The sequence below is a fragment of the Hordeum vulgare genome, chromosome 3H (genome assembly GCF_904849725.1).
Source record: "Hordeum vulgare subsp. vulgare chromosome 3H, MorexV3_pseudomolecules_assembly, whole genome shotgun sequence".
NCBI classification, from domain to species: Eukaryota; Viridiplantae; Streptophyta; class Magnoliopsida; order Poales; family Poaceae; genus Hordeum; species Hordeum vulgare.
The window spans coordinates 313,256,029-313,283,141 of NC_058520.1; the positions used below are offsets into that span (position 1 = coordinate 313,256,029).

Below are 27,113 nucleotides of genomic sequence, written 5' to 3' on the forward strand. Positions count from 1 at the left end.
AATATTCATCGTTGGTATCACTACTCCCAACAGCCAGGGCGTCAGTCCCAGGATTAAGGTTCAATTATCCTGTTCACGCTAATAAATAGTATACGTGACTTCATGCCCGTGTTTTTGCAGGCAAGAAATGACTGATTTTGGGTCCATCTCCATGACCCATTCCATGAATCATCTCACCTTACCAAGATTAAGTTCGCGTGCCTTTATTTTGTTCTTTCATACTCAACCGATTTTCCTTACTATTCATGTGTTTATTATCCTATTTGTCCATTTTAAGGGCTGGAATATCTGCTATTTCTTTTCCATGGCCATTGGCACCTTTAGTCCTAAATACTTATTGTTTCCATACATAGTTTCTTCTTCAGCAAAATAAATTTATGTCGTTGTTTGTAGAGAAGGAAACTACTTTCTCAATATATTCAGTATCTCTGCTCCTTTAGTTCTACTGCTTTGTTCAAAAATGCTTACTGAATTACTCCACACAATTTTTGACGCCATGGATCGAAACTAGCCATGCAATTAATTTTATTTTATTAAGCATTTCATAGCTGAAGAGGTGCTTCGAGTGTACTTTTTAGTTTTCGGTGGTGCTCTTGTTGATTGTCTTAATGCTTTTAGACACACTACAAACACATGCAGCAATGCTTGCAATTCCCTCAGCCCCTCTTAGCTCCATGCATGTGTAAGTACCGCCCATTTCTTTCTCAAGTATATAAGCTGATTGATATGTTGCTTTCACCTACATCATCGTTGCATATATGTTTTCTATATGCATTGATTTAACCCGCATATATGTTCTCTATGTCGTGCGACGCACGCCGCCAGCGCAACCTCCCTCACCGCTGACCGTCGAACCTCGCTTGTCCGCCTATCCTGTGGAGCACGATGCCCGTCAGCGGCCCGCTCGTCCGCCTCCCTCGCACGACAATATTGGCGGCCGCCCGACAGTCTCTCATCTAGCGCTCGGCGCCTATCCCTGGCCCATCCCCCACACAGACAGGGGTGACTCTCCATCCTCCACAGGGTCAGAAACAAAGAATCCACCACCTGTGGAACAGTTCATGCACCCCGTCACCATCGATTCGATGGTCTACAGGTAAGTATTGCTTCCTTAAGTCACTTTCGGTCTGTCATACAACGAGGTTCTTGTTTCCTCTAATTAGCATGTGTGGGCACTACTACTGCTACTTGTGCAGATCCACAATGTTGAGTTTGCAAAACTTGCAGATGTTTGATATAAGGTGCCCGACTGTACTACATGGAAGAAAGCTCAATGAAATGAAAAGGGGGAAAAGGAATAACCAAGGAGGGGAGGGGATCACAAGCTTGAAGCCAACGGCAGGTTATGGCATCACCTTAAATTTGTAACTCCAGTAACTAAGTGCATTTCCTTTTTTAGGTCGAACTTGTGATCCTTCTTATTACTGAAACCAAGTATCCACCTGAGATTGATTGTTCTCTTATTGTGGTCTGACAAGACTTAAATATTGGTATGCCCCGAAGAGTGTCTTATCTCATGAGTTTTTATATCTGCAGAGTGTGCACATGAGTTTCTTCCCTTTCTTTACTTATTAATAAAAATGAAGTACAATGCATGTTATCATTAATAAATTAATAACACTAAGAAGGAATTCAGAATAATGACATACTAATAACAACAAGTTGGAATTCTGAACAAAAACACTGCATGAGAAATATAGCATGCACCTTAACATAGAAATATCCTTTTCAATTGCTCATATGTTTAATACTGCAAATGTTGTTTTTCTGTTCTCTTAAGAATGGTTTTAGATAGAGAGCTGCGCCCGTGTTGTATGCCAACATTAGTCCTTCGATTTGTCATTTTTGACTCAGCATATGGTCTCTATAGTGGAACTAAACCACCCAATTTTCTTTTCGAGATATCCGTGCCGCCGTCATCATTCATCCGGACTCAGCAGGAGAAGGTCCACCCATCTGCGGCGCCGTTGTTGTGGTCCCAAACTAATTCTGATATCTGAAGGTCATCGCTGCATTCAGATTTGAGAGAAGTTGGGCTTGAATCATCAAATATAATTCTTGGCATTGTGACGTAAAATACGTTCTTCTATCCAGGGTATTTATTTTTTCGACTGAAATGCCAGGGTCTTTATCGTTTGACTGAATTAATATTCTGCTAAATTTGTATGTAGGCATTCCTTTCAAGAGGGCCATCCATCCGCTCCTCAAGCGTTCCATAACTTGCAGGATACTCAGGGTTGAGTTGACTAGCTTGCTCATCATGGATGATCTTTGCATTACCTATACACACCCTCAGATATTGAGGTTGTAGAAATTAGTGATGCAGATAATTGTCATCAATTAGGAAAAACAGGTCCCAGTCGTATTACGCCCAAAGCTATCGAGAATGCCAATTTTAGAAATATATTATGCACCTTTATTGAATTTTTTTACAGGCAGCTATATTCATAGTTGTACCAATCCGAGTAATTCATATTGGAAATATTAATATTGCCAAGGAAACATAAGATGATTCATCTGTTGGACTTTGTGATGGGAGGCCATGATTAAGAATGATAACTTCAGGTTTCACCTTAAGTCTGTGGAAAGAGTTATTGGACTGAGTACATTTTTGTCAGCATCATGCTTCTAATTTTATGTATGTCCACAAATCAAAATGCCAACTACTATAGTTTCTCTTGTAGCTGTGACTGGAATAATAGTTCAGACTTCAGAGAAGGGTTGAGCCTACCTTAACCGTTTAGCTTATGTATGCCCTGCGAAAATATACACATGCAGCCATATGAGGATGATGATGTTGAATTGGCTTGCTTAGCTTATGTTATCAGGACCACATCTTCTACAATACCGTTTCATCATATATATGCCAAGCAAAAAAGTGACACCATCAGACAACCAAGGGAGATGTGCAATTTTCTTGCCAAAAACGTTTCCGCCGACGCCCCTGGGCGCCCCGAGCGCGCTAGGTTTGGGTTGGGACCGCCGGGGCCAATTTCGATCCGGCGAAAAACGGGCTCGTGGGGGCGCGACTGGGCCCTTTTTTGCCCGCCGACGGAAAAAATGGTCCCGGGAGGCTGTTGGGGGCGCGGCTGGAGATGCTCTCATATCTCCCTTGCATTTAGTTTGTTACATTCGGTACCAAGCTACCCACCGGGTAATACATAAATCTACGCATCTCGGTTTACGGCTTTGGCTATAATATTTAAAAGGTTGTTTCATTTATATAATGAAGTTGAATGTCTTTAATCAAGGAGCTGACGTGCGCTTTGCTATCCGCTTTTTTTCTTCGTCATGTTAAACAATTCCTGTCTCTTTATCATGTATTGTTGGTGTACTAAGCAACATCACCATAATCTTTGGGATGTTTGTCTTCTACCGAAAAGGAGTGTCGTGGCCCTTGGCATTCTCATATTCAGCATAAAATGATATTCATAACTTTTTCAAAGGTATGTGAACATGTCTTCTCAGTGTGCACAAATGGTTAATTATCTATTGGATAAAAAAATCTGAGTATTTCATCAAATCGACATGTGAGAATTTTTATGAATATAACCTTAAAGTGAAAATTAGTTTATTTTATCAAAGTATGTATATCTTCTAATTTAAATGGACGTTAACTTTTTATGTTAAGATTATAACGTGCGTTGCACGTGCAAATTTACTAATCTTTCAAATCAAAGAATGAAATATTAAGAAGCGAGCGACCTGACTACCCAAGAGGCCAAGAGACTCTCAGCCGCAGACGCTATTCGCCGAGGAATCCACGGTGCCGTTCGCCTCTTATCCCTCCATGAGCGAAGAGAAAATCGGACGGGAGTAATAATCTCTCAAATGAATAAGTATCTCGAGAAAGAAAATAAAAATATCACACCACTAGTATGGCGCTGCTGAGCCCGCGTGTTCCGCGGCTGCCGCTCGCCGCTCACTGCGCCGGCGCCGGCGCCGGCATCCTCCGGTGCTGCGGCCGGCTTGCTGCCTCCGCTGCGCGATGCCAAGTTACGGCGTCGGGAAGCGTGGCGGCGGGCTCCTCGTCGTCGTCGGAGCTGGAGGCCATCCGGTGGGGCAGCGCCAAACTGCAGGGAGCCCGCGAGGAGATGGAGGACGAGGTCGTCCTCCGCCCCGAGTCCCTCCTCCACGGCTTCTCATTCGCCGCCGTCCTCGACGGCCACGCCGGTTTCTCCACCGTCCAGTTTCTCAGGCACGCACCGATCATTTTTTCTTGAGCTGCAGTGTCGCACGTTTCACGGCCACTTAACCCGATTTTTTTTTGTGCGTGTTGCAGGGACGAGCTGTTCAAGGAATGCGCGGCCGCGTTGGACGGTGGCGCGGTGCTTAACACCAAGAATCTCGAGGCCATCACGGACTCGATCAGGCGTGCCTTTGCCACCGTGGACGCCAACCTCTCCACCTGGTCAGGCTCTATATGATCATTTACCCATTTTAATGGATACAGTCCCCGCATGCAACTGACAGGAAGATCAATTCACTATGTATCACTAGAAAAGGACTTACTGCCTACATACCACTGGATAATAGTTTTATGCGTAAAAAGTGCTGTTTCCTACTTCCCTTCATGCCATTCCATAAACTGCCTGTTAGTACAGGCTCCATTACGTACAAAAAGACCATTTTGCTCATGTATTGCAGATTTGATGCAGCCCCCTCCATGATATGTCAAGCATACAATAGTTTTCTGTACACCACTTATGCGTGCTATGCCATATTCATAGAGGACGGTCTTTTTTTCATTTCTTCGAGCAACAATTTCTCATCAAAGTTTTTCCTAATTATATGTTTTCGGGAAAACAACAACTTTTATGTGACTTAACAGAGCTCTTCTAAAGGGAGGATAACACAATAGCATGAAGTGGAATTCAAAACTGTTATCCATTGGCATGTCTTTGTATGTGGTCTAGAGGGAATTGATCTACTTACCAGTGGCATGTAGGGAATTCTCTCACTTCCTTACATAGCTGTGTTTCGGGGGCTTCCTTGTCCAGTTTCTTACATAGCCATGGAAGTTTTGTGTTCTGACATTTTACAAGCTTCATTGTCCCTTCTTCATAGGCTTCAGCAAATGGATAAGGAAGACGACTCTGGTGCTACTGCCACTGCCCTTTTTCTGAGGAATGATGTCCTTGTTGTCTCGCACATTGGTGACTCTTGCCTGGTAGTAGCATTTTTAGCACTGTGACATTGAAACTTAATTATGGATTGATGTTTAATTGTGTGAGAACTTTTTGTTGGTGATAATAATATGCTCGTCGATGTTGATTAGCAGGTCATATCACGTGGTGGAAGACCTCAGTCTCTGACCAATTTTCATCGACCATACGGGAACAACAAAACATCCCTTGAAGAGGTCAAGCGGATTAGGGCAGCAGGTGGATGGGTGTGTTTTCTCTTCCATAGTTCTGCTGAATTGCCTTACCTGAACTACCTGTTTCGTTTTTTACATAATGGAAGGGCAAGTCTCCTGGCCTTTGATGAACTACTGTAGTTGTACCCTTAAAAGTATCACGATGCTCAGTGAATATGGGCTGCTTACCATGACGTTCTTTTAACTCTTTACTCCCACACACAAATGAACATGATCCTTTTGTTATATAAATCGGTATCTGTTTTCTGTATGTGGGCAACAATCAACACAAAAATCCTGCTGAAAATCTAGCACATCTAGGAGGCCCTACATTTTGTTGGCAGCTGCATGTTTGTGGTTTAGGAGTACACTGCAAGTTTGAGAGATTTTGTCAACTTGGTTCTTTAGAATAGCCTTTGTCGACAAGTTACGTCTAAAATAGATGGACCATATAGCTAACGAATGCTTGTTGCCACAGTTTTGGTCACCGACAAATCATGCCATTGTCTTGCAGCATGATTTCTCTTCTACAAGATTCTTCTTTTTTCCATTGGATACTACTTGCATATGCATGCCCTTGATATTCCAACAAAAATAGTCAGTATTGCTGTAGTTTTGCCCCTCTTGTAAATATTTGTATATTGTTTGATTCATTTGGAGCCCTTGCATCTATTTCCTGGTTGTGCCGGTTGTGAAACAATGGGTAAAGCGTCTCAACTCTCGTATAGAGAGCCCGCGATGGTTTATATTGATGTGATCGAGGGGAGTCCTCGTAGGGTTACAGATGGAAACGTGCAAGGCATGATCTGAGAGATTACAGGAGAGGTTAGACTAGATAAGAGAGAGAGAAGGTTTAAACATGAATATCTCTACTCCTAACTACCTAACCGTGATGTACATGGAAGTACAGCCGGCCCTCACATCTCCGTAATGCATGGTTTAACACTCCCCCTTAATCTGAACTTTGTAAGTTTATATTACGCTTGAACTCTTCAAACGGTCCTGTAGCCAATGCCTTTGTGAAGCCATCTGCAACTTGATCTTTTGAGGAAACAAATCGAATCTCCAACTCTTTGCTAACAACTCTTTCTCGCACAAAGTGATAGTCAATCTCAATGTGTTTAGTCCCTGCAAGGAAGACATGATTGGCAGACAGATATGTAGCACCAAGGTTATCACACCAAAGACATGGAGGTGGTGTGTTGCATATTCCAAGCTCCTTGAGCATTGACTTAACCCATATGATCTCTGCTGTTGCATTTGCCAAAGCTTTATACTCTGCCTCAGTACCTAATCTTGATACTGTAGGTTGTTTCTTTGCACACCATGAGATCAGATTAGGACCAAAGAAAACTGCAAACCCACCTGTGGACCTTCTGTCATCAAGACATCCTGCCCAGTCAGAATCTGAAAAAGCGCTAACAAGAGTGGATGATGATTTACTGAAAGTGAGTCCAATACTTGAAAGTATGCTTGACATATCTCAAAATACGCTTGGCAGCAGTCATATGAGTTGTAGTGTGTGCATGAAGAAACTGTCATCCTTTATTCGTAGCAAAGGAAATATCAGGTCTGGTGAGTGTTAAGTACTGGAGAGCACCTACCAAACTCCTGTATTTAGTGCCATCCTCTTGATTCAAGGGATCTCCTTCTACAAGAGACAATTTCTCTAAGCTGGATAGTGGAGTTGGAGAGGGTTTACATCCCTGTAATCCTGCCCTTGCTCAAAAGATCAATTGCATATTTTTCTTGAGACAGGTGAAGACCACCATCCCGGTTCTTTTTGACTTCAATACCAAGAAAGAAATGCAAGTCACGGAGATCCTTGAGAGCAAATTCTGAGTTTAAGTCTTGTAAAAGGGCTGTAATGGCTGTGTTGGAGGAACTGGTAACAATAATGTCATCAATATAAATAAGCACAAAAATTACTGTGTTGGACTTTTTGTAAATGAACAAGGATGTGTCAGACTTGGAGGGAACAAAACCAAGAGCTTGCAGCTTCATGCTCAAACGAGAATACCATGCTCGGGGGGTCTGCTTCAATCCATACAAAGATTTATCAAGCTTGCAAATATGAGATGGTTTGTGCGGATCCTGAAACCCAGGAGGTTGCTTCATATAAACTTCCTCTTCCAGAACACCATGAAGGAACGCATTTTACACATCTAGTTGTCGAAGACTCCAGCCTCTGGACATGCAATAGGGAGAACAAGACTAATAGTGGCAGCTTTAACAACATGATTGAAGGTATCTTCATAGTCTAGGCTATACCTCTGCTTAAATCCTTTTGCAACAAGACGAGCTTTGTAGCGATCTATAGTGCCAGCTGACCGGTGTTTGATGCGTAACACCCACTTACAATCAATCACATTTTTACCTGGATGTGATGGGATTAAATGCCATGTACGTTTTTTTTAAGTGCATGAAATTCTGCATCCATAGCTTGCTTCTTATAATTGGTCAGCAAGGGCCTCTTGAACACTCCAGGGTTCACCTGTGGAAACAACAGAAGTAGCTAAACCATATTTGGTCTTATAATTGATCGGCTGAAGTTTTCCTGACTGGAGGCGTGTACGGTGTGGCGAAGGCAGAGCCGCAGAAGATCCACGCCCGACGTCCGAGGAAGCAGGAGATCCAGCTGATCCTGAGGGCGCAGATTCGCCTGAGCCCAGCAAATCGGCTGTGGCAGAATCAGATGTCAGGGGCGAGGAGGCTGGTGTAGATGATCCGGGCGAGGCGGGTGGAGCAGCATCGGAGCTCTCATCAGGCCCGCCTGAGACAGCGAGAGCAGGTTGCTGCACTCGCCTGGTATAGGCCAACGGAACCGGCGCAAAACGCACGGTCGGCTGGTCCACGAGTGCCGATTGGTGTGGCCACCCGTGGAGCGCGTGTCAGATGCGGATGGGCGCGGAGCGGGCGAAGGTTGGCTGGCACGATCCTCCTGACGAGCCGCGGAGCCCGAGGTAGATGCGGTCGGGTCTGACGCGTCTGGGCGTGCCGATCTCGAGGGCGATCTGGCTAGCTCCCCGGGGATAGCAACAGAGAACTCCTGGGCAGTATTGGCAACAGAATTCACACCATTTGACACAACATTTTCTGCATTGTTGCTTCCTGTAGCATCAGACTCAGGTATAATAAGAGGAGATATATTAGTCAATGTTAGATCACCACTTGTATCATTACCCATACGATCAACACCGGAAAGAAGTGAAGGAAAAAGAAGGAAAGGAGGGCACCGGCGTTGGGATGAAGCTTGGCAAAGGGAAATTATGTTTCATCGAAGACAACATCACGAGAAATATAGACACGACCAGACGAAACATCGAGGCACTTAACACCCTTATGTTGAGCACTGTATCCAAGAAAGACACATTGCTTGGATCCAAACATTAGTTTGCGAGTGTTATAAGGGCGAAGGTTGGGCCAACAGGCACAACCAAAAACTCGAAGGGTGGTATAATCTGGTTTGACGTGCAAGAGTCGTTCAGTGGGAGTTTCATTGGAAATAACGCGACTAGGCCACACAATAATAAGATGTACGGCAGTAAGAAAGGCTTCATCCTAGAATTTGAGAGGCATGGAGGCTGCGGCTAAATTAGCTAAACCAACCTCAGCGATGTGTCTATGTTTGCGCTTGGCAGATCCATTTTGTTGATGTGCATGGGGGCATGATACATGATGGGAGATGCCAATCTTTTGAAAAAAAAGGAATTTAGTTTCTCATATTCACCACCCCAGTCAGATTGCATGGCAATAATTTTGCTATCAAACTTACGTTCAACAAGGGCTTGAAAGTTATGAAAAACTTGAAACACATCAGAACGCTTTTTAAGGAGATAAATCCAGGTGTACTTGCTGTAATCATCAACAAAGCTCACATAATAAGAACGTCTATCAACAGAGGTGGGTGCTGGACCCCGAACGTCAGAAAAAATAAGTTGCAAAGGTTTGCTAGACACACTAGTAGAAACATGATATGGTAGTTGATGAATTTTTGCTCGTTGACAAGAATCACAAATGGTTTCAGAGTTTCTCTCCCCATGTTATGACCGGTAATATGTACCAAAGGAGGGGGCCCAATGGACAGGATTAGTTACGGGCTTAGCCCAAGTTATCTTAATTATCTTAGTGTCCAAGTTATCTTAGAGTCCAAGTTATCTTAGTTATCTTAGAGTCCAAGTTATCGAGATTATATAAACCGATGTAAACAACTCTTTTGGAATTAAGCAATATAGTCATAACTCTATTGCCCAGCTCCCAGAGGAGCCGGAACCCTAGCTGTGCCGCCACCGCCTCCCTCTCGCGCACAATGGCGCCGCGCGCTGGCCGCCGCGCGCCATCCCTCGCCAACTCCGCTTCATCCCCTACAACCTCCGCCCTAGACCCGATAGAACCCTAGCGGTTCCTACCAATTTGGTATCTAGAGACTCCAGGCCGATCATGTCATCCTCGTTGGCCGCCACCACCCTCCCGATCGTCACCACCACCCCGCTGCAGGCCATCTCGACCATTGCCGCCCCGACCCCTGTCATCTACACCCCGGAGGAGGTCACGGGGGCCCTGCGCAACCTCGTCACCGCGCTCCAGGGGATCCGCCTTTATCTGGCCGCCCCCTACAGTTCACCACCAGCGGCGCTGCCGGCCCCCGCCGCCGGGCTGCAGCTGCTTCCCTGGCAGCAGCCACCACCGCCGGGCCCCGCGATCGCCGGGTCACTTCAGCCGCCGCCCCCACCTGCCACCACTTCGCCTTGGTCGCCCTGGCCGACTCAAGCACTTGCGGCGTCGGCCTCGCCGGCCGCCCCTTGCCGTTGCAGCTGCCGGGGCCGCCGCAGTTCAGCTCCGGGCCGCCTGCCACAACACCAGCCGACGTCCCGATCTAGCAGGTCTGGTTTCCGCCCTCACCGTCCCCACTTCCGGCCTGGTTGGCCGGGTCCGTTCCGTCGCTGGTCTACACGATGGCGTCGGAGTAGACGGCGACCGCTGTGCAGTACGGGGGGCCCTCAAGCTCCGCGGGCCCCTACGCCAGCCGCGACGGGCCGTCTTTCCATGGAGGACCCTCAGTGGCCACTGACCCAACACCGTCACCCTTGCTTCGCATCGCCGAGCCGTACGAACACGACAGTCTTACTCAGACACCGCCGCGCTTCGCCAAGATTGACTTCGCCACTTATGACGGTATGGAGGACCCCCTCAACTGGCTCAATCAGTGTGAGCAGTTCTTCCAGGGGCAACGCACACTCACGTCGGACCGCACTTGGCTTGCCTCATATCACCTCCGAGGCGCCGCACAGACGTCGTGTTACGCCCTCGAGCAGGACGAGGGCGGCATGCCCTCATGGGAACGCTTCCGCGAGCTCTGCCTCGTTCGCTTCGGACCTCCGTTACAAGGGAGCCGGCTAGCGGAGCTCGGCCGACTGCCCTTCACCTCCACGATACAAGACTTCGCCGACCGGTTCCAGGCCCTGGCGTGCCACGCGCCAGGCATGACGGCTCAGCAGCGGGCCAAGCTCTTCGTTGGTGGTCTGCCGGATCACATCCGCGTGGACGTGGAGCTTCGGGGGCCCCAGGACCTCCAGACGGCCATGTACTACGCCCGCGCCTTCCAGCGTCGTGCAGGCCTTGCAGCAGGCGGCGCCGACGCGAAGTGGCCAACAGCCGACCCGGTTTCCCCAGCCTACGGCTGTGCCGGGCCGTCCGCCCCTGGTCCCTCCTGCGACTACCACTTCGGCCTCGACGCGGCCCTTCCGTCGGCTCACCCCGACCGAGCAGCTCGAGCACCGTCGCCAGGGGTTGTGCTTTAACTGCGACGAGCCCTACGTGCCAGGCCACGTCTGCCCGCGACTCTTCTACTTGGAGGCGGCCGACTACGTCGAGGAGGACATGCCCGCCGACGAGCTCGGCGACTTGGCCGCACCAGCTGCTGGGGAGGTCACACCGGCACCGGCGACAGCTCTCGTGGTCTCCCTCCATGCCCTCGCGGGTATACGAGCGGAGAAGACTATGCTCCTGTCGGTGATGATCCATGGCGAGCGCCTCCTAGCCCTTCTGGATACGGGCTCCACACATAACTTCCTGCCCGAGTCGACCATGCGCCGCTTGGCACTTCAGCCGACGGGCGGGGAGCAGCTGCGGGTCACCGTGGCTAACGGCGACCGTCCCCGATGTCATGGGCTTGCACGGGACGTTCCCATCACCATCGGCAACGAACACTTCACCATCACATGCGCTGGCATCGACTTGGGCTGCTTCGACTTCATCCTCGGCGTCGACTTCTTGCGGACCCTGGGTCCCATTCTCTGGGACTTCAACGCCATGACGATGACCTTCTGGCGCCTGGGTCGCCGCGTCCGGTGGGAGGGCGCGGGTGGCGACCCACCAGCAACGCCACAGCCGCAGCTGGCCGTGACTGCTGCCGAGTCCGCGCACCCTCTGTTGGACCATCTCCTGCAGCAGCACAACAACCTCTTCGACGAGCCTCAGGGTCTGCCGCCGGCCCGGGTGTATGACCACCGCATCCATCTCCTGCCAGGCACGGCGCCAGTGGCGGTGCGTCCCTACCGCTACCCCCAGCTACAGAAGGACGAGCTGGAGCGGCAGTGCGCGCTCATGCTAGCCTTGGGCATCATCCGGATCTCCACTTCACCGTTTTCGGCGCCGGTCCTCCTCGTCCGCAAGTCGGACGGCTCGTGGCGCTTCTGCATCGACTACCTCGCTCTTAACGCCCAGACGCTCGAAGACAAATTTCCCATTCCGGTCATCGACGAGCTCCTAGACGAACTACATGGGGCGTGCTTCTTCACCAAGCTCGACCTCCGTTCGGGCTACCACCAGGTGCGGATGCACCCGGATGATGTCGCGAAGACGGCGTTTCGGACTCATCACGGTCACTTCGAGTTCTTGGTGATGCCTTTTGGCCTCTCCAACGCTCCGGCGACTTTTCAGGCCTTGATGAACGACGTCCTCCGGCCCTACTTGCGTCGTTTGTGCTCGTTTTCTTTGATGACATTCTTATCTACAACACGACATGGGCGGAACATCTTCAGCACGACGCCATCGTCTTCAACAAGCTTCGAGCGCACCATCTTCATCTTAAGCGCTCGAAGTGCTCGTTCGGGACGCCTTCAGTCACCTACCTCGGCCATGTCATCTCGGCCGAGGGTGTTGCTATGGACGCCGACAAGGTGGCGGCCGTTGCGGCCTGGCCGACGCCGCACTCCCCGCGGGTTCTCCGTGGATTCCTGGGCCTCGTAGGCTACTACCGGAAATTTATCCGGGAATTCGGCCCCATTGCGTCCCCGCTCACGCACGTGCTCTGACGCGACGCCTTCGCCTGGGATGCGGAGGCCACAGAGGCATTCGAGGCCCTCAAACGGGCCCTTACGACGGGTCCTGTCCTTCAGGTGCCCGACTTCGACCGACCGTTCATGGTCGACTGCGACGCCTCCGGCGTGGGGTTTGGCGCCCTCCTTCATCAGGGCGACGGGCCCCTCGCGTTCTTCAGCAGGCCTTTCGCCGTGCGCCATCACTAGCTCGCAGCCTATGAGAGGGAGTACTGCTACAACACCTGTTATCACTCCCCCCTGCGCGCCACGCCGTTCGAGGTGGTCTATGGCCGACCGCCCCTGCCCATCCTACTGGTTGACCCGGAGACGGCTAGGACGGAAGCGACGGGTGATCTTCGCAGCGGCGACGAGATGCTTGCCGAGGTGCGCCAATGCCTCGTTCAGGCCCAGCGGTTGGCCAAACACTACTATGACGGCCACCACCGCGAGGCGGAGTTCGTGGTGGGCGACTGGGTGTGGCTGTGTCTCCTTCACCATTCTACGCAGTCCCTTGACCCGCGTGCGAAGCGCAAGCTGGGCCCGCGCTACGCCGGGCCATTTTCCGTGCTGGAGCGCATCGAAAAGGTGGCCTATCGTCTTCAGCTTCCGGTCGGTGCTCGCATCCATGACGTCTTCCATGTGGGGCTACTGAAGCCTTTCCGTGGGGCGCCACCGGCAGCCACGCCGGCACTACCGCCGACCTCCGACGGGCGCCTCCTTCCCGGGCCAGCAAAGGTGTTGCGGGCCCATCTATGTCGCGGGGTGTCGTACCTGTTGATCCAGTGGGAAGGCCTTCCAGAGGAGGACGCGACTTGGGAGCAGCGTGACGAATTCAGTCAGCACTATCCAGATTTCCAGCTCAAGGACGAGCTGTTTGCGCAGGCGGGGAGAGATGTTATGACCGGTACTACGTACCAAAGGAGGAGGCCCAATGGGCAGGATTAGTTACGGGCTTAGCCCAAGTTATCTTAGTTATCTTAGTGTCCAAGTTATCTTAGAGTCCAAGTTATTTTAGTTATCTTAGAGTCCAAGTTATCGAGATTATATAAACCGATGTAAACAATTCTTTTGGAATTAAGCAATATAGTCATAACTCTATTGCCCGGCTCCCAGAGGAGCCGAAACCCTAGCTGCGCTGCCGCCGCCTCCCTCCCGCGCGCAACGGCGCCCCCCCGCCGGCCGCCGCACGCCAGCCCTCGCCAACTCCGCTTCATCCCCTACAACCTCCGCCCTAGACCCGGTAGAACCCTAGCGGTTCCTACCACCCCAACAACTGGGAGTTTATTTCTACTAAGAATTTGATGAACAATAGAAAAAAGACGGATGACCTAAGCGATTGTGCCACCGTTCAACGGAGAGCTTGATGGCACCATACACTTGTTTATTGTATTCGCAATCCTTAGGAAGCAGCGAATAGAGCCCTTGCACACAGGCACCTCTATGAAGAATTTTCTTCATGACCTGGTCCTTGATCAAAAAGAAGAAGGGATAAAACTCTAGAAAGGCATTGTTATCAAGAGCAATACAGTGGACAGATAGCAAGGTTTTGGAAGCATTAGGAACGTGCAAGAATTCATTGATTTCAAGATTTTTGTGTGGGGTTTTGATAAGTGATTTACCAACATGACTAATCTCCATACCTGCACCGTTTGCTGCAGTGTCGACTTGATCGTGGCCGTGATACTTCTCATGCATGGTTAGCTTCTCTAGCTCTCCAGTGATGTGATTTGTGACGCCCGTGTCCATGTACCAATTGGTATCAACACCATATGAAGCATCAGCTGCAGCTGCAATTTTCTTTTTTTGGGAATTGTCATCGGCATAATGCCGATCGCAATCCTTAGCAATATGATTTGTTTTCTTACATATTTGACACTTCCCTTCATAACCTTCATAACCTTGAAAATTGCGCCCTCTGTTGTTGGAGAAGGAGCGTCGATTGTTGTTGTTGCCGCCGGAATTTTGGGTTGGTAGTAGCCGCCGCCACCACCCCTTTGATGGCCACCGCCACCGTTGTTCTGCTGATGGCCTCCGGCATTACCATTGTTGTGGTAGCCAACGCCACCACAGCTGCCACGAGTGCCGTTGTAGCCGCCATAGCCACCTTGGGGACCGACACCCCCGGTGCTGTTGTAGCCGTCGCCGCCACGAGAGCCACCACCGCCACTACCTTGCTGGTTGCGGTAGGGAGGCTCCTCCTTGTCGTCCTCGAGCAGTGGAGTTTGCCGAGGATTTGAAGCCGCCGTTGTCGTGGAACATCTCGACTCTCTGGTCGGAATTGGTCACCAGGGAGAAGAGAAGATCAACTGTGATTGGGTCGGTGCGAACGTCAAGCGCGGAGATGATGGGCTGGTACTCCATATCAAGCCCCGCAATGATGAAGGAGATGAGCTCCGGCTCGTCGATCGGCTTGCCCGCGGCTGCGAGTTCGTCGGAGAGTGATCGCATGTGGCCAAAGTAAGCCGAGGCCGTCTGCGATCTCTTTTGTGCATTGGTCAGGGCGGCCCTGATGTTGTTTGCACGTGATAGAGAAACGGCAGAGAACATGTTTCCTAGCGCGCTCCATATTGCGCGCGACTTGTCCAGCGAGGCAACCTGGATCAGGACCTCTTTGGACAGATTTCGAAGAAGGTATGCGACGATTTGCTGATCCTGGATCAGCCAGGGGGCATAGGCAGGGTTTGGAACGACCTGATCCTTGCCGTCTGTGGTTTTGGTAATGATGGTTTTGTAGGGTTCTTCGATGGATTTGTCGAGGTAGCCGTATAGGCCTGCACCCATGATCTGTGATCGGGCTTGGGCACGCCATAGGACGAAGTTGGTACGGGTGAGGGGCTTGGAGGTGGTGTTGTTGAGGCCAGAGGAGATGGCGGAGGTGGAAGACGACATGGTGGGAAAGATGGGTTAACGAAGCTAGATGTGGTGGAAGGGACTAGCTCTGTATACCATGTGAAACAATGGGTAAAGCGTCTCAACTCTCGTATAGAGCCCACGATGGTTTATATTGATGTGATCGAGGGGAGTCCTCGTAGGGTTACAGATGGAAACGTGCAAGGCACGATCTGAGAGATTACAGGAGAGGTTAGACTAGATAAGAGAGAGAGAAGGTTTAAACATGAATATCTCTACTCCTAACTACCTAACCGTGATGTACAAGGAAGTACAGCCGGCCCTCACATCTCCGTAATGCATGGTTTAACACCGCTGAGTGCCTTCACATTCTAAATTAATGATCATAGGTTAAGTCATCCTGCTTCTGTAAGAAACTAAATATTGCAATAACTGCCATGTTCTCTTTCACTTGGGTGTCATCTTTATGTTGCTTTACAGATAATCAGTTTTATAGTATTAAGCAACAATACTGTGTTTAGTGTCATATGCTGAGCTCTCTCTAATCAGTGCCTGAAACCTTGAATATGCTTGTCTCACTCTTGTGGTCAGTCTTGTTTTTAACAAACTCGAACCTTATTTCATAGATTCATGATGGACGCATATGTGGAGACATTTCTGTATCTCGTGCTTTTGGAGACATAAGATTTAAGACACGGAAGAATGAGTTCGTCTCTTCTACTCCCTGCTCTTTCTACACACGATTAAACACTCCATTTTTCTCATTATTCCTCAATAGCATTCCTGCTATTTTTAACGTCTCATGGTGTTGTGCAGGATGCTAGTGAAAGGAGTTAAAGAAGGAAGATGGACTGAAAAGTTCGTTTCACGGTATAGCGCTGAATATAGTTATTTTCTTAACTGCCTGTGTTTTCATTTCCTTGTTTTGTATCAATTTCCAACGACCTTCCATTTCTCTCCACTGTTGACAAATACTTCTTCCGTCCCAAATGTAAAGACGTTTTTTGACACTACACTAGAGTAAAAAAACTTCTTACATTATGGGACGGAGGGAGTATAACTGTACTCCCTTTTTTTCCCTGGTGGATGAAATGTAGTGTTTCCATAATTTGGCACATTTACTTGGATTTTGTTTTGCCTTTTTTAGATGAACAGGGAGTTTTCTCCCTGGCTCCATTACGAGAATGAAACCATAGATGTCATACATAAGCCCACTTAGAGGAGCAGTTCTCTAGAAAGCAAACATTCGAAAAAGGGAAACATGGATGCTCTCTTAGCAGTGGTGGAGCTACACAAAAACTACTGGGGGGGGGGCAAGTGTAAATGATGCAAATCTTGGGGGGGGGGGGGGGTCAAAAAACTACCTTTTCCCTCATCTAGGACCTCAAAAAAAAATTCTTCAGACTTTTCTCCAAGGCTGCCCCCCCCCCCCCCCCCCCCCCCCGGCCTCAACATAGCTCCGCCGCTAACTACGAGGACGCTATATTTTTCCACCGCTGTTTGATCCATCAGATCACCAAGTCTTCACCTGATCGCCTGAACTTCAGTGGGGGCGCTGCAACGGCCTGTGGAGACCAGCACGCCGTGAGGATCGAGACAGGGCTGTTCACAGAGCACTTGTCACCAGGGGCTCTCTTCTTGATCGGGGAGTGGTAGCTGTCATGCTCATCAGAAATCTTAAGCTTTGTGATCCCTTCATTTGAAACCTTCTTCGACATCAGCCACTTAGGATTCTAGGTGGTGCCTGGGAGTGGACCATCAAGGTTTCCAGGAAGTGTTTCATCACTGGTTTCCCATGCTCTGGTGTCAGGATCTCCCAAATTTTGAGAGTTTTGAGGACAATCCTCCACATGTGTGAAACAGAAATCCAAGTAGTGTTATTAAAGATCATAGAGTTCCTATATCTCCACAAACACCATAGGACTGCTGGACTAACAGTGTTAAGCACAGCATGTTTTGCCTTCTATACGGCTCATTGTTCACACCCTCTTTCTTGACGTTTCAATAAAAAAAAAACTCTTGCTTGTAGGTTTGCCTTTGGTAAATATGCCAGTTTACATTGCATGAGTTTTATAATACTCCCTCCGTTCCTAAATACTCCCTCCATTCCTAAATATAAGACCTTTTAGAGATTGCACTATAAACTACATACGGATGTACATAGACATATTTTAGAGTATAGATTCATTCATTTTGCTTCGTATGTAGTCTCATAGTAAAATCCCTAAAATGTCTTATATTTTGGAACGGAGGGAGTATAAGACATTTTAGAGATTGCACTATAAACTACATACGGATGTACATAGACATATTTTAGAGTATAGATTCACTCATTTTGCTCCGTATGTATTCTAGTGAAATCCCTAAAAGGTCTTATATTTTGGAACTGAGGGAGTATCTCATTTCTTGTCGGACCACAAATGATTGCTCATCTGAGGAGAGTACGCTTTCTGTTGAAACATTCTTTTTTGGATTTGATAAAATATTTTATCTGCTCTTGATAGACATTTTGCGGATGGCGTCCCCCCTCTCCGCCCCGCTCCCCTCCCTGCTCCCCAGCCGCCTAGCCTAGCCAAGCCCACTGCCACCGACGCCCTCCGCCGGTGACCCTCCTGCCTACCCCTCCCTCCCCGGCCCTCGCCCTCCCCGGAGTCATGGCCCCCGCTGACGCTGGCTGTGGCACGAGCCGCCACCACCGCGAGGATCGCTGGAGAGACTCGGACAGCTCCTCGTCGGACTCGCGCTCCTACCGCGACGTGGTGCACACTCCTCCACCCCCACCGCCGGCGCGCCAGCCTCCGGCCGTCCCCGCGCAGCCCTCGCGCGCCCCTGCGTCGACCCGCCTGGGGCCCCGCTCGGAGGTCCACCGCGTGGCTGATGCGGCCGTGGACGCGGCAGACGCCGGCGGCGCCTGGGAGCTGCCGAGGAGCAAGCGCCACCGCCGCCCCCGCCACGCGGACGCCCCCGCACCGCATCTCCGTCGCAGCCCCACGCCGGAGGAGGCCGCCGGCCTCTGCTTCCGTTGCCTCGACCCCAACCACACCGTCCGCAACTGCACGAACCAGGTCCGGTGCCGGCGCTGCCTCCTCAACGGCCACGAGTCTAGAAATTGCACGCCGGAGCGTCAGGCCAGGGACCGCGCTCTGCTGCCGGCGATCACTCCGCCCCAGCAGCGCGAAACCCCGCCGCGGCCCAGCCAGCCCCCGTGCGCCACGACGCCCACCGTCGGCCCTGTGGAGCAGCCGCGCGTCTTCATCCTGCGCTCCGTCGAGATCGAGGAGGCGGAGGCGGTGCTGCAGCGCGGGATGGTGGCCACCATCACTGGCTCCAGGTCGCCAGTTACAGCCGACGAGGTCGCGGACACGCTCTACGCCAACCTCGAGCTGCACCCTGGCAACTTCTCAGTCCACATCCACCACCCGGAAGACTTCCTCATCATCTGCGCCTCCCAGGCCACCAAGGACCGCATCTATGGCGACCACCACATTGAAGGCCCCTCCTTCACGCTGTCTCCCCGCCCCTGGAGCAAGCTAGCCCACGCCGGCTGCGAGAGCCTGGATCACCGCGTGGAGCTCGAGCTCCGCGGCATCCCTGCGCACGCCTGGAACCTGGACACCGTGGAGCGCATCCTTGGCGACTCCTGCTGGGTCGAGCGCCTCCATCCAGGGACACGTTCCCGGACGGACCTCGCCACCTTCCGGCTCTCCGGGCGCGCCCGCGACCCGGCGTCCATCCGCCGCCATGCCACCCTCGAGATCGTGGAGACCATCCCAGCGCGCGTCCCCTCCCAGGCGCCCGCGGTGCGCACTCTCACGACCATGCTGGCGGCCGCGGTGGCGCCGGTGGGGCACCCCCTCCTAGGCGCACCGATGGCCGCGGCCCGGATCGTCGCCGCGGGCGCAAGCGTCGCTGCCCTAACGCGCCGGCCACACCCGCGGACCGGGCCTGCGACGCCACCCTCGACGCCCTGACCTGGTCGGCCGCAGGGGGCTCGCGTCGGGCCGACGGGGTCGCCATGGAGACTGACTGGCGCACCGCCGTTTCCCGCTCTCGTACGGCGCCGCCGCCACCCCAATCGGGGCCCGCCACCAATGCGAGGAGGATGTCACCATGGCCTGGCCAGGACGGGGCCCGCCGTCCTCGTCGCCGAGCCAAAAGAGGAAAGTGGGTCTGGCAAAAGAAAGCCCGACAGCCTGATCCTGCAGATGCGGACCCCCCCACGGTCCAAGCTGCGACCGAACCGCCTCTGGCCGGGACAGCTGGCGCCTCCCAGTCCACAAGCCGCCCCACCACGCCAGCTTCGGGGCCCGCAACTCCTGTGCACCGTTTGTCGCCTCCCTCGCACGACCAGGAGCTGACCTGCGCCTCGCCAGGAATGCCTGTCTCGCGGACCCGCTCGCCACCAGATCCCACGATTGGCAGCTGCGACATGGTCTCGGATTCGCAACCAGACAACGGTGGGCCCACTGGCTCGCAGCCCCTGCCGCCCACGATCCCCAAAGATGATACTTTGTCGGGACAAAGCGATTCTTTGGCGGCGTCATCCGCTGCACCCGAGGAAGATCCCACGTCGGGGCCATGCGACGCTCTGGCGGCGTCATCCATTGGCGCAACGCACAGTCCCGCGGCCCCGCCTGCCAGCGCTACTGGCCAGCCAGCCCGCGACCACGCCCCCGCGGATTCAAATCGCGCAAGCAACGGGCCGAGTCCCGAGGCGAGCCCACAGCAAATGCCCTCGGTTGGGTTGGGCCGTGACGCCAACGCCGAGCCTTGCTCCGGGATGAGGACACCCAGCCCCCTCCCTGCGGAAACGGCCCGCCCCACCCCTGACCGTTTTGCCTCGCCACCGATCACGATGAGGAGAGCGCGCCGGAGACCAGAGTCGCACCCAGCTCCCTGGACGCTGGGAGACTTCCTCACGGCGGCCACCGGACAGCTTCGGGCCGCCCTGCCTACACCCGGGAAACGCCCGCGCCGCCAATCCCTCAACTTTGCGCCGCGGCGCGGCCGTTCTACAATGACGAAGAACGCGGCCTCGGCACCCCCCACCGCGGAGCGGCGTGCTCGCTTGCAGGTCCTGCGCACCCTGGGGATCGTCGGGGCTGACCAGCCCGTCACGGCCGAAGCTATGAAGGCTTACGATGGGGTCTTCGCGACCGTAATCTCGGCTGAGGTGATCGCGGCCATTGCCAAGTTGGTCGACCGCGAGCCACCGGCGAGCCTGGCCGCGAGTCCACACACGCCTGTACCTGCTGGCTGCCTCGTGGAGGTCTAGCCTGTAGTTGTTTCCCATCGTCGAACATGTTAGTTTATGGCTTACAACCTAAAGTTCGTGATTTGGAACGTCCGTGGCCTCAACGCACGCGCGCGACGCCTAGCGATCCGCTCCCTCATCGCTACGTCCGACGCCTCGGTCGTCTGCCTCCAAGAGACCAAGATGGAACTTATTAGTTCCTCCACTGTCCTAGAGGTGCTCGGGCCGGCGTTCGACGGCTACCTATACCTGCCCGCGGAAGGTACACGAGGAGGAATCCTCCTGGCGTGGAAGAGCCGGGTCGTGACCATCTCCGACCCAATGCTCACCACCAACATCCTTACCGCCAGGGTCGCTGCGCCTGAGTGCACTCCGTGGTGGATCTCCGTGGTATATGGCCCCAGGATGACAACGACAAGATCGCGTTCCTCCATGAGATCCGGGAGGTGCGTCGTGACTGCCCGGGCCCATGGATGATCTGCGGTGACTTCAACCTGATCCTGCACGACGAGGACAAGAATAACGGGCTCTTAGATAGGCGGATGATGGGCCGCTTCCGGCGCTGCGTCAACGACCTCGCTCTGAAAGAGGTGTACCTCCACGGTCGCCGCTACACATGGTCTAACGCTCAATCCCCGCCCACACTGGTACACCTCGACCGCGTGCTCTGCACGTCAGACTGGGAGGATGCCGTCGGCATAGGCCACCTGCACTGCCTCGCATCTGTGGTTTCTGACCACAACCCCCTCTTGCTGGACTGCTCCCCCACGCCTCTCGCCCACCGTCGTTTCCGTTTCGAGGAGTTCTGGCTGCGTCTCGACGGATTCCAGCAGACTGTGGCCCACGCTTGGGCGTTAGTGGACGATGCTGATCCTTTCCGGCGCCTCCTGCTGCGCCTGCAGGCCACCGCGAAGGCGCTCACCAGCTGGTCTGCGCGGTCGGTGGGCAGCGTAAAGCACAAGCTCGCGCTATGCAGGGTGCTCATTCTCAGCTTCGACAAGGCCCAAGAGGAGCGTACGCTATCGCCGCTGGAAGTGTGGCTGCACAAAGACCTGAAGCTGGCCTACCTGGGCTTCGCATCGCTGGAGCGGACCATCGCACGGCAGCGGGCGCGCATCGCCTCGCTGCGAGATGGGGACGCCAACACAACGTTCTTTCACCAGCAGTGCTCCTACCGCCGGCAAAAGAACACGATCTTCAGCCTTGCCACTGCAGACCGGCTCCTCACCGAACAGAGCGAGATGTCCGAGGCCGCGTTCACGCACTTTGACGCCCTCATCGGCACCGCCGCTGCCCGCGAGTGCACGCTAAACCTGGAGCACCTGATCGACCCTGCTGATGATCTCCAGGACCTCGACGCTCCATTCACGGAGGAGGAGATATGGGACACCATCAAGCGCTTGCCCGCGCGCAAAGCACCGGGGCCCGACGGCTTCACCGCGGAATTCCTCCGCGCCTGCTGGGGCTGCATCAAGCACGACATCGTCGCCGTCTTCCATCAGCTCTTCCAGCTACGGAGCAGAGGATTCCACCGCCTCAACCAGGCCATGCTCACGCTCTTGCCAAAGCGCCCTGATGCCCAGGCCATTGGCGACTATAGACCCATCAGCCTCATCCACCTGGTCGCCAAGATATTCGCCAAAACGCTGTCCCTACGCTTGGCACCAAAGCTGGACAGGTTGATCAGCAGGAATCAGAACGCCTTCATCGCCGGCCGCTCCCTTCACGACAACGTTGTCCTCGTCCGGCAGTCGACGCGTCTCCTACACCGATTGCGCGCGCCCCGGGTCTTGCTCAAGCTAGACCTCGCGCGCGCCTTCGACACCGTCTCGTGGCCCTTCCTGTTCGAGGTACTCCGTCAGTACGGCTTTGGAGGCCGATTCCTCGACTGGCTGGCCCTCCTGCTGGCGTCTGCGCGCACGCGAGTACTAATCAACGGCGAGCCAAGCCCCCCTATTTGGCATCGCCGAGGGCTGCGGCAGGGTGACCCGCTGTCACCTCAACTGTTCGTCCTTGTCGTGGACATGCTGGGGCGCCTCATTAAGCGGGCCGTGTCGCTGGGCATCTTGAAGCAGCTGCACCCGCACCGCCCCGTCCCGGAGATCTCGCTCTACGCTGACGACGTGGTACTCTTCTGCCACCCATCCTGGAGTGACATTGCTGCGATCAAGGCGATCCTGGAGCTGCGCCTCAACTACAACAAAAGCTCTGCCACCATGCTCAACTGCGATCCGGGAGATACAGACCTGACCACGGAGCTCCTTGGGTGCAAGATAGCGACCCTACCACTCACATATCTCGGGATCCCCCTCACCATCAGGCGACCCTCCAGCGCCCAGCTGCAGCCATTGGTCGACAAGGTGGGGGGCATGCTCCCAGGCTGGAAATCTAGGCTCATGAACAAATCGGGCTGCCTCGCCCTCGTCAAGTCAGTTCTCTGCGCTATCCCCATCCACCAGCTCCTCGTCTTCGCCCCTCCGAAGAAGACCACCAAGCTCATTGAAAAAATTGAGAGAGGATTCCTCTGGGAGGGCCGCGCCGCCGCAAACGGTGGCAGCTGCCACGTCAACTGGCGACGCATCTGCCGGCCGCTTTCCCTCGGCGGCCTAGGCGTCCAGGACATGGAGTGCGCGGGGCTCGCCCTACGACTGCGGTGGCTCTGGTTCAGCCGTATCGACGAGGGCCGGGCTTGGCGCTGCCTCGATCTCCAATTCTCCAAGGACGAGCAGGCCTTGTTCTTCGCCTCCACCACACTGGCCGTGGGGGATGGCAGAACGGGGAGATTCTGGGAGGATCGCTGGATCGGTGGCCGCTCCGTCAGCGAGGTCGCGCCAAGGCTATACGCTTGCATCCCCAAGCGACGGCGCAAACAGCGCACAATTGCAGAAGGCCTCCTCAACTACACCTGGGCTAGAGACATCCACGGCCACCTAGGCATCCATGAAATAGGCCAATACTTGCTGCTGTGGCGCGAAACCGAAGGCTTTGTTCTCACCGAGGGACCGGACCAGCTAATCTGGAGGCGGACTTCAAATGGCTGCTACTCTGCGCGCAGCGCGTACCTCGTCACCTTCCAGGGCTCCACTAGCTGCGATGCATGGAAGCTGACCTGAAAAAGCTGGGCGCCACCCCGCGTCAAGTTCTTCCAATGGCTTGCCAATCTAGACAGGTGCTGGACAGCGGACCGCCTGCGCCGCCGCGGCCTTCAACACCACCCACGCTGTGTCCTTTGCGACCAAGAGCATGAAACGATGCGCCACTTGCTAGTCACCTGCCCCTTCTCGCGGCAGGTGTGGCATGACACGCTCTCCTGGCTGCGTTTGACATGCCGGCCGCCAGACCAAGAGGCCTCCCTAAACGACTGGTGGATGCAAACCAGGCTGGGCACGCCTAAGGCTATGCGCAAGGGCCTCGCCACGGCAACCCTCCTCACAGCATGGATGCTTTGGAAGCACCGCAACTCATGTGTGTTCGACGGCGAACGGCCCTCCACTGCCGTGCTTTCGAAAAAGATCAGAGAGGAAGCCTCCCTTTGGATTCGGGCTGGGGCCACTGGCCTTGGGACGATCGTGCCGCCCACCTGGGACGTGCACTAGTCTTGTGCAGGCCTTTCTTTCCTTTTCTTTTTATTTTCTTTCTTTTGAGCCCCTATAGCCTCCTTCTCAAAGGCATGTACTGTACATATTCTCTTCCTTTTCAATGAAAAGAAACGCAAGCCTTTGCGTTTTCCAAAAAAAAACTGAAATGATCATTTTATGATCAGGGATTTGATGAAAAATTCCATTATTATAGTTGAAAACTATTCTAAATTATATACTCTCAATAATTATCTGCTTATTCCCACACATTTAATGTTTATCCAACTTCTGTACATGCTTTTGGTTGGTGCTGCACAGTATGAGATGACTGGTATAGTAGAAACGACATGTCCAATTGTGTAGCTTAATATCCTTCAACAAATCAGACAGATATCATTACCCTGTTTGATGGTGAATATTATAGTTTCAACCATAACTCTTGCCCTGAAATATCATGTCGCCAAAGTTGAGCCTACCATGATTTACAACACTTTTGGTAGATGGTGTACGTGAACTTTTTTTTGATTATGCAACCTCTTATGTGCAGAATAAAATTTAATGGGGATCTAATAATCTCTTCACCTGACGTATCTCTGGTAGAGCTTGGACCGGATGCGGAATTTGTTTTGGTAGCAACTGATGGTCTTTGGGATTACATTAAAAGGTAAATCCATGACTTGTCCATGTTTTTAGTTACTAGCAAAATAGCCCGTGCGTTGCAATGGGAGAAAAAAATACCACACGCTTTTAATCTTTTTATAATTATTTTGATTTATTAAAATAATAAGTTAACTAACTAATGTAGTCCTATCCTATTTTGTTGAAAAATCAACCCGTTCATTGTTAATTCCATCATAATGAGAAATTGAAGCGCGGGTTAATAACAAAAATTACAGGGGCTTTTTTATAAAAATGGCGTGGTGGGTTTTCCGACGGAAGCAATAGCCGCTTTATTATTAGATATAGATACAGCCTTAAGTTTGTCGTTTTTTTGTCCTCGTAAAGATACTTGGATTTAACTATGCAGAGGCGCCGCATGCTGGTGCTTCCATGCGGCGGCTCCACATTCATCACCTAAAGATTCTCGTTTGAAATTCAAAATGTTTTATCTTTAAAACTGTTAATTCAATCGATGATCTGTTTTCACCGTTGGTTTTGTTGCGACAAGATCTTTGAAACTAGATCCCATGTCGACATGTTTCGACAAACATTTTTTTTCCTTCCGTAATTGTCACATTGTTCCACTCACTTGCTATATTATTAACCACTTACTTGCTCAATAAAAATAACTTAATTACTATATTTTTTGATGTCGTTTCATGCAAAGATTGTTGATCTCACGTGGTCATACTTATTATTTTTTCTAGTACTTATCACATTTGTTGCACTTACTTATCATATTAGTAAGTACTCCCTCCGTTCCAAAATAAGTGACTCAAATGTGACTCAATTTTGCATTAAAGTAGTGTAAAATTGAGTCATTTTTGAGTCACTTATTTTGAGACGGAGGAAGTACTAAGCAAGCGTAGTTGCAAAAAATCTATACACACAGTTGCGAAGTTGACAACTAAGTTAATTAAATGTGGCTATTAAGTGTCTCATAATCTAACAACTAAATAATAGTAATCTGGCAACTATCGACGAAAAAAAAAGTTGTCGAAACATGTCAACATGGGATCTAGTTTTGAAGATCTCGTTGCGAGAAAGCTAATGACGAAAACGGATCGTCAATTTGATTTGTAGTTTAAGAGATAAAACTCTTTAAAAATTCAATATTAAAAGAATATTTGCTGATGTCATGTTAGTGTACTAGTTTACATGCATAGAGGTTGTCTTTGTGCCCCGCAGCATGTCGAAGACAGCCGTGCACGCTGATTAGAATTTCCCAAGATACTTTAGTTATCTGTTTAAGATAATGACTGTATTCTGCAGCACTGAAGCTGTAGCTTTTGTCAGAGATCAACTACGTCAACATGGAGATGTCCAGGTATGCAGTCTCTCTCTGCTTAAATAAATGATCCCTACTATATGCCTGTTACAGTACATTTTGTATGCTTGCCTATTTCTCATTTGGTTGTTTGTAGCGGGCTTGTGAGGCGCTTGGGGAGAAAGCTCTGGTATTGTTGTTTGCCACCTTCAAATTTTCCATTCATTGTTTCATTTCCACCTTTATATTCGGCTTCTATTAAACCTCATTACAATCAAATATGTTCTGATTTTCCTTCTTCTTTTTTATTTTTGATTGTAGGATCGGCGGTCACAAGACAATATTAGCATAGTCATAGCTGACTTGGGGTATTGGTTCTTAAACCTGTTGGCATGAAGTTTGTTTATGCCCATTTTGTTATCCGTGGTCTTTCATGCCTAGTCTAATTGAGCATCTCTTGGCTTATATTCCTACAATTTGTTTTGTCCTTCCTGGCAGAAGGACAAACTGGCAGGAGTTGGCCGTTCCAAGGCCAAACGTGTTGTTGGAGCTAAGTCAAGCAATTGCGACTGTAGGGGCTGTATCAGTAGGAATTTGGATTTCATGGCTTCTCACTTTGCAATAGGCCTAGTTAAGGTCGGGTGTGCACATCTTCACATCTTCGGCTCCAGTTGCAAATATGTATGTACTACTGTATATCCTTATAGGTAATTAGTTTCCTGATTAAACTGTTGAGTAGCATCTGGACTGAAAAGAAGAACAAAACTTGTGCTCCAGCTGACTACGACACGGTCATGTGAATCACCCGTGTGAACTTTGCTTT

The 27,113-nt window shown here is 51.5% G+C and overlaps 1 protein-coding gene and 1 long non-coding RNA gene across 4 annotated transcripts; both read left to right on the top strand.

Annotated features, from left to right (window-relative positions):
• The first annotated feature begins 527 nt into the window (after nt 1-527).
• On the top strand, nt 528-2,731 carry LOC123443721. 2 transcript variants are annotated; one of them, XR_006630800.1, is made up of 4 exons: nt 528-1,096; nt 1,197-2,071; nt 2,172-2,236; nt 2,685-2,731. It is a non-coding gene; the product is annotated as an uncharacterized LOC123443721 (long non-coding RNA). The 2 variants fall into 2 exon arrangements; XR_006630799.1 differs by lacking the exon at nt 2,685-2,731 and having other exon boundaries at nt 2,172-2,596.
• Nucleotides 2,732-3,745: 1,014 nt separating this feature from the next.
• LOC123443722 (probable protein phosphatase 2C 5) lies at nt 3,746-27,113 on the top strand. Of its 2 annotated transcripts, none has more exons than XM_045120219.1 (11): nt 3,746-4,198; nt 4,283-4,411; nt 5,068-5,170; nt 5,279-5,392; nt 16,158-16,237; nt 16,348-16,401; nt 24,911-25,027; nt 26,296-26,350; nt 26,448-26,480; nt 26,612-26,658; nt 26,789-27,113. In XM_045120219.1, exons 1-11 carry the CDS (start codon nt 3,879-3,881, stop codon nt 26,913-26,915), a joined length of 1,179 nt encoding a protein of 392 aa, XP_044976154.1. In that variant the 5' UTR covers nt 3,746-3,878; the 3' UTR covers nt 26,916-27,113. The 2 variants fall into 2 exon arrangements, with proteins under 2 accessions (XP_044976154.1, XP_044976155.1); XM_045120220.1 differs by having other exon boundaries at nt 5,282-5,392.

What these genes read in the sequence shown, in the direction of transcription:
- LOC123443722 (XM_045120219.1), top strand. Translation starts at nt 3,879, where the DNA reads ATGGCGCTGCTGAGCCCGCGTGTTCCGCGGCTGCCGCTCGCCGCTCAC. An exon ending in ACTGAAAAGTTCGTTTCACG is followed by an intron (nt 16,402 to 24,910) that starts GTATAGCGCTGA and finishes TCTTATGTGCAG; the next exon opens with AATAAAATTTAATGGGGATC. An exon ending in ATAGTCATAGCTGACTTGGG is followed by an intron (nt 26,659 to 26,788) that starts GTATTGGTTCTT and finishes CCTTCCTGGCAG; the next exon opens with AAGGACAAACTGGCAGGAGT.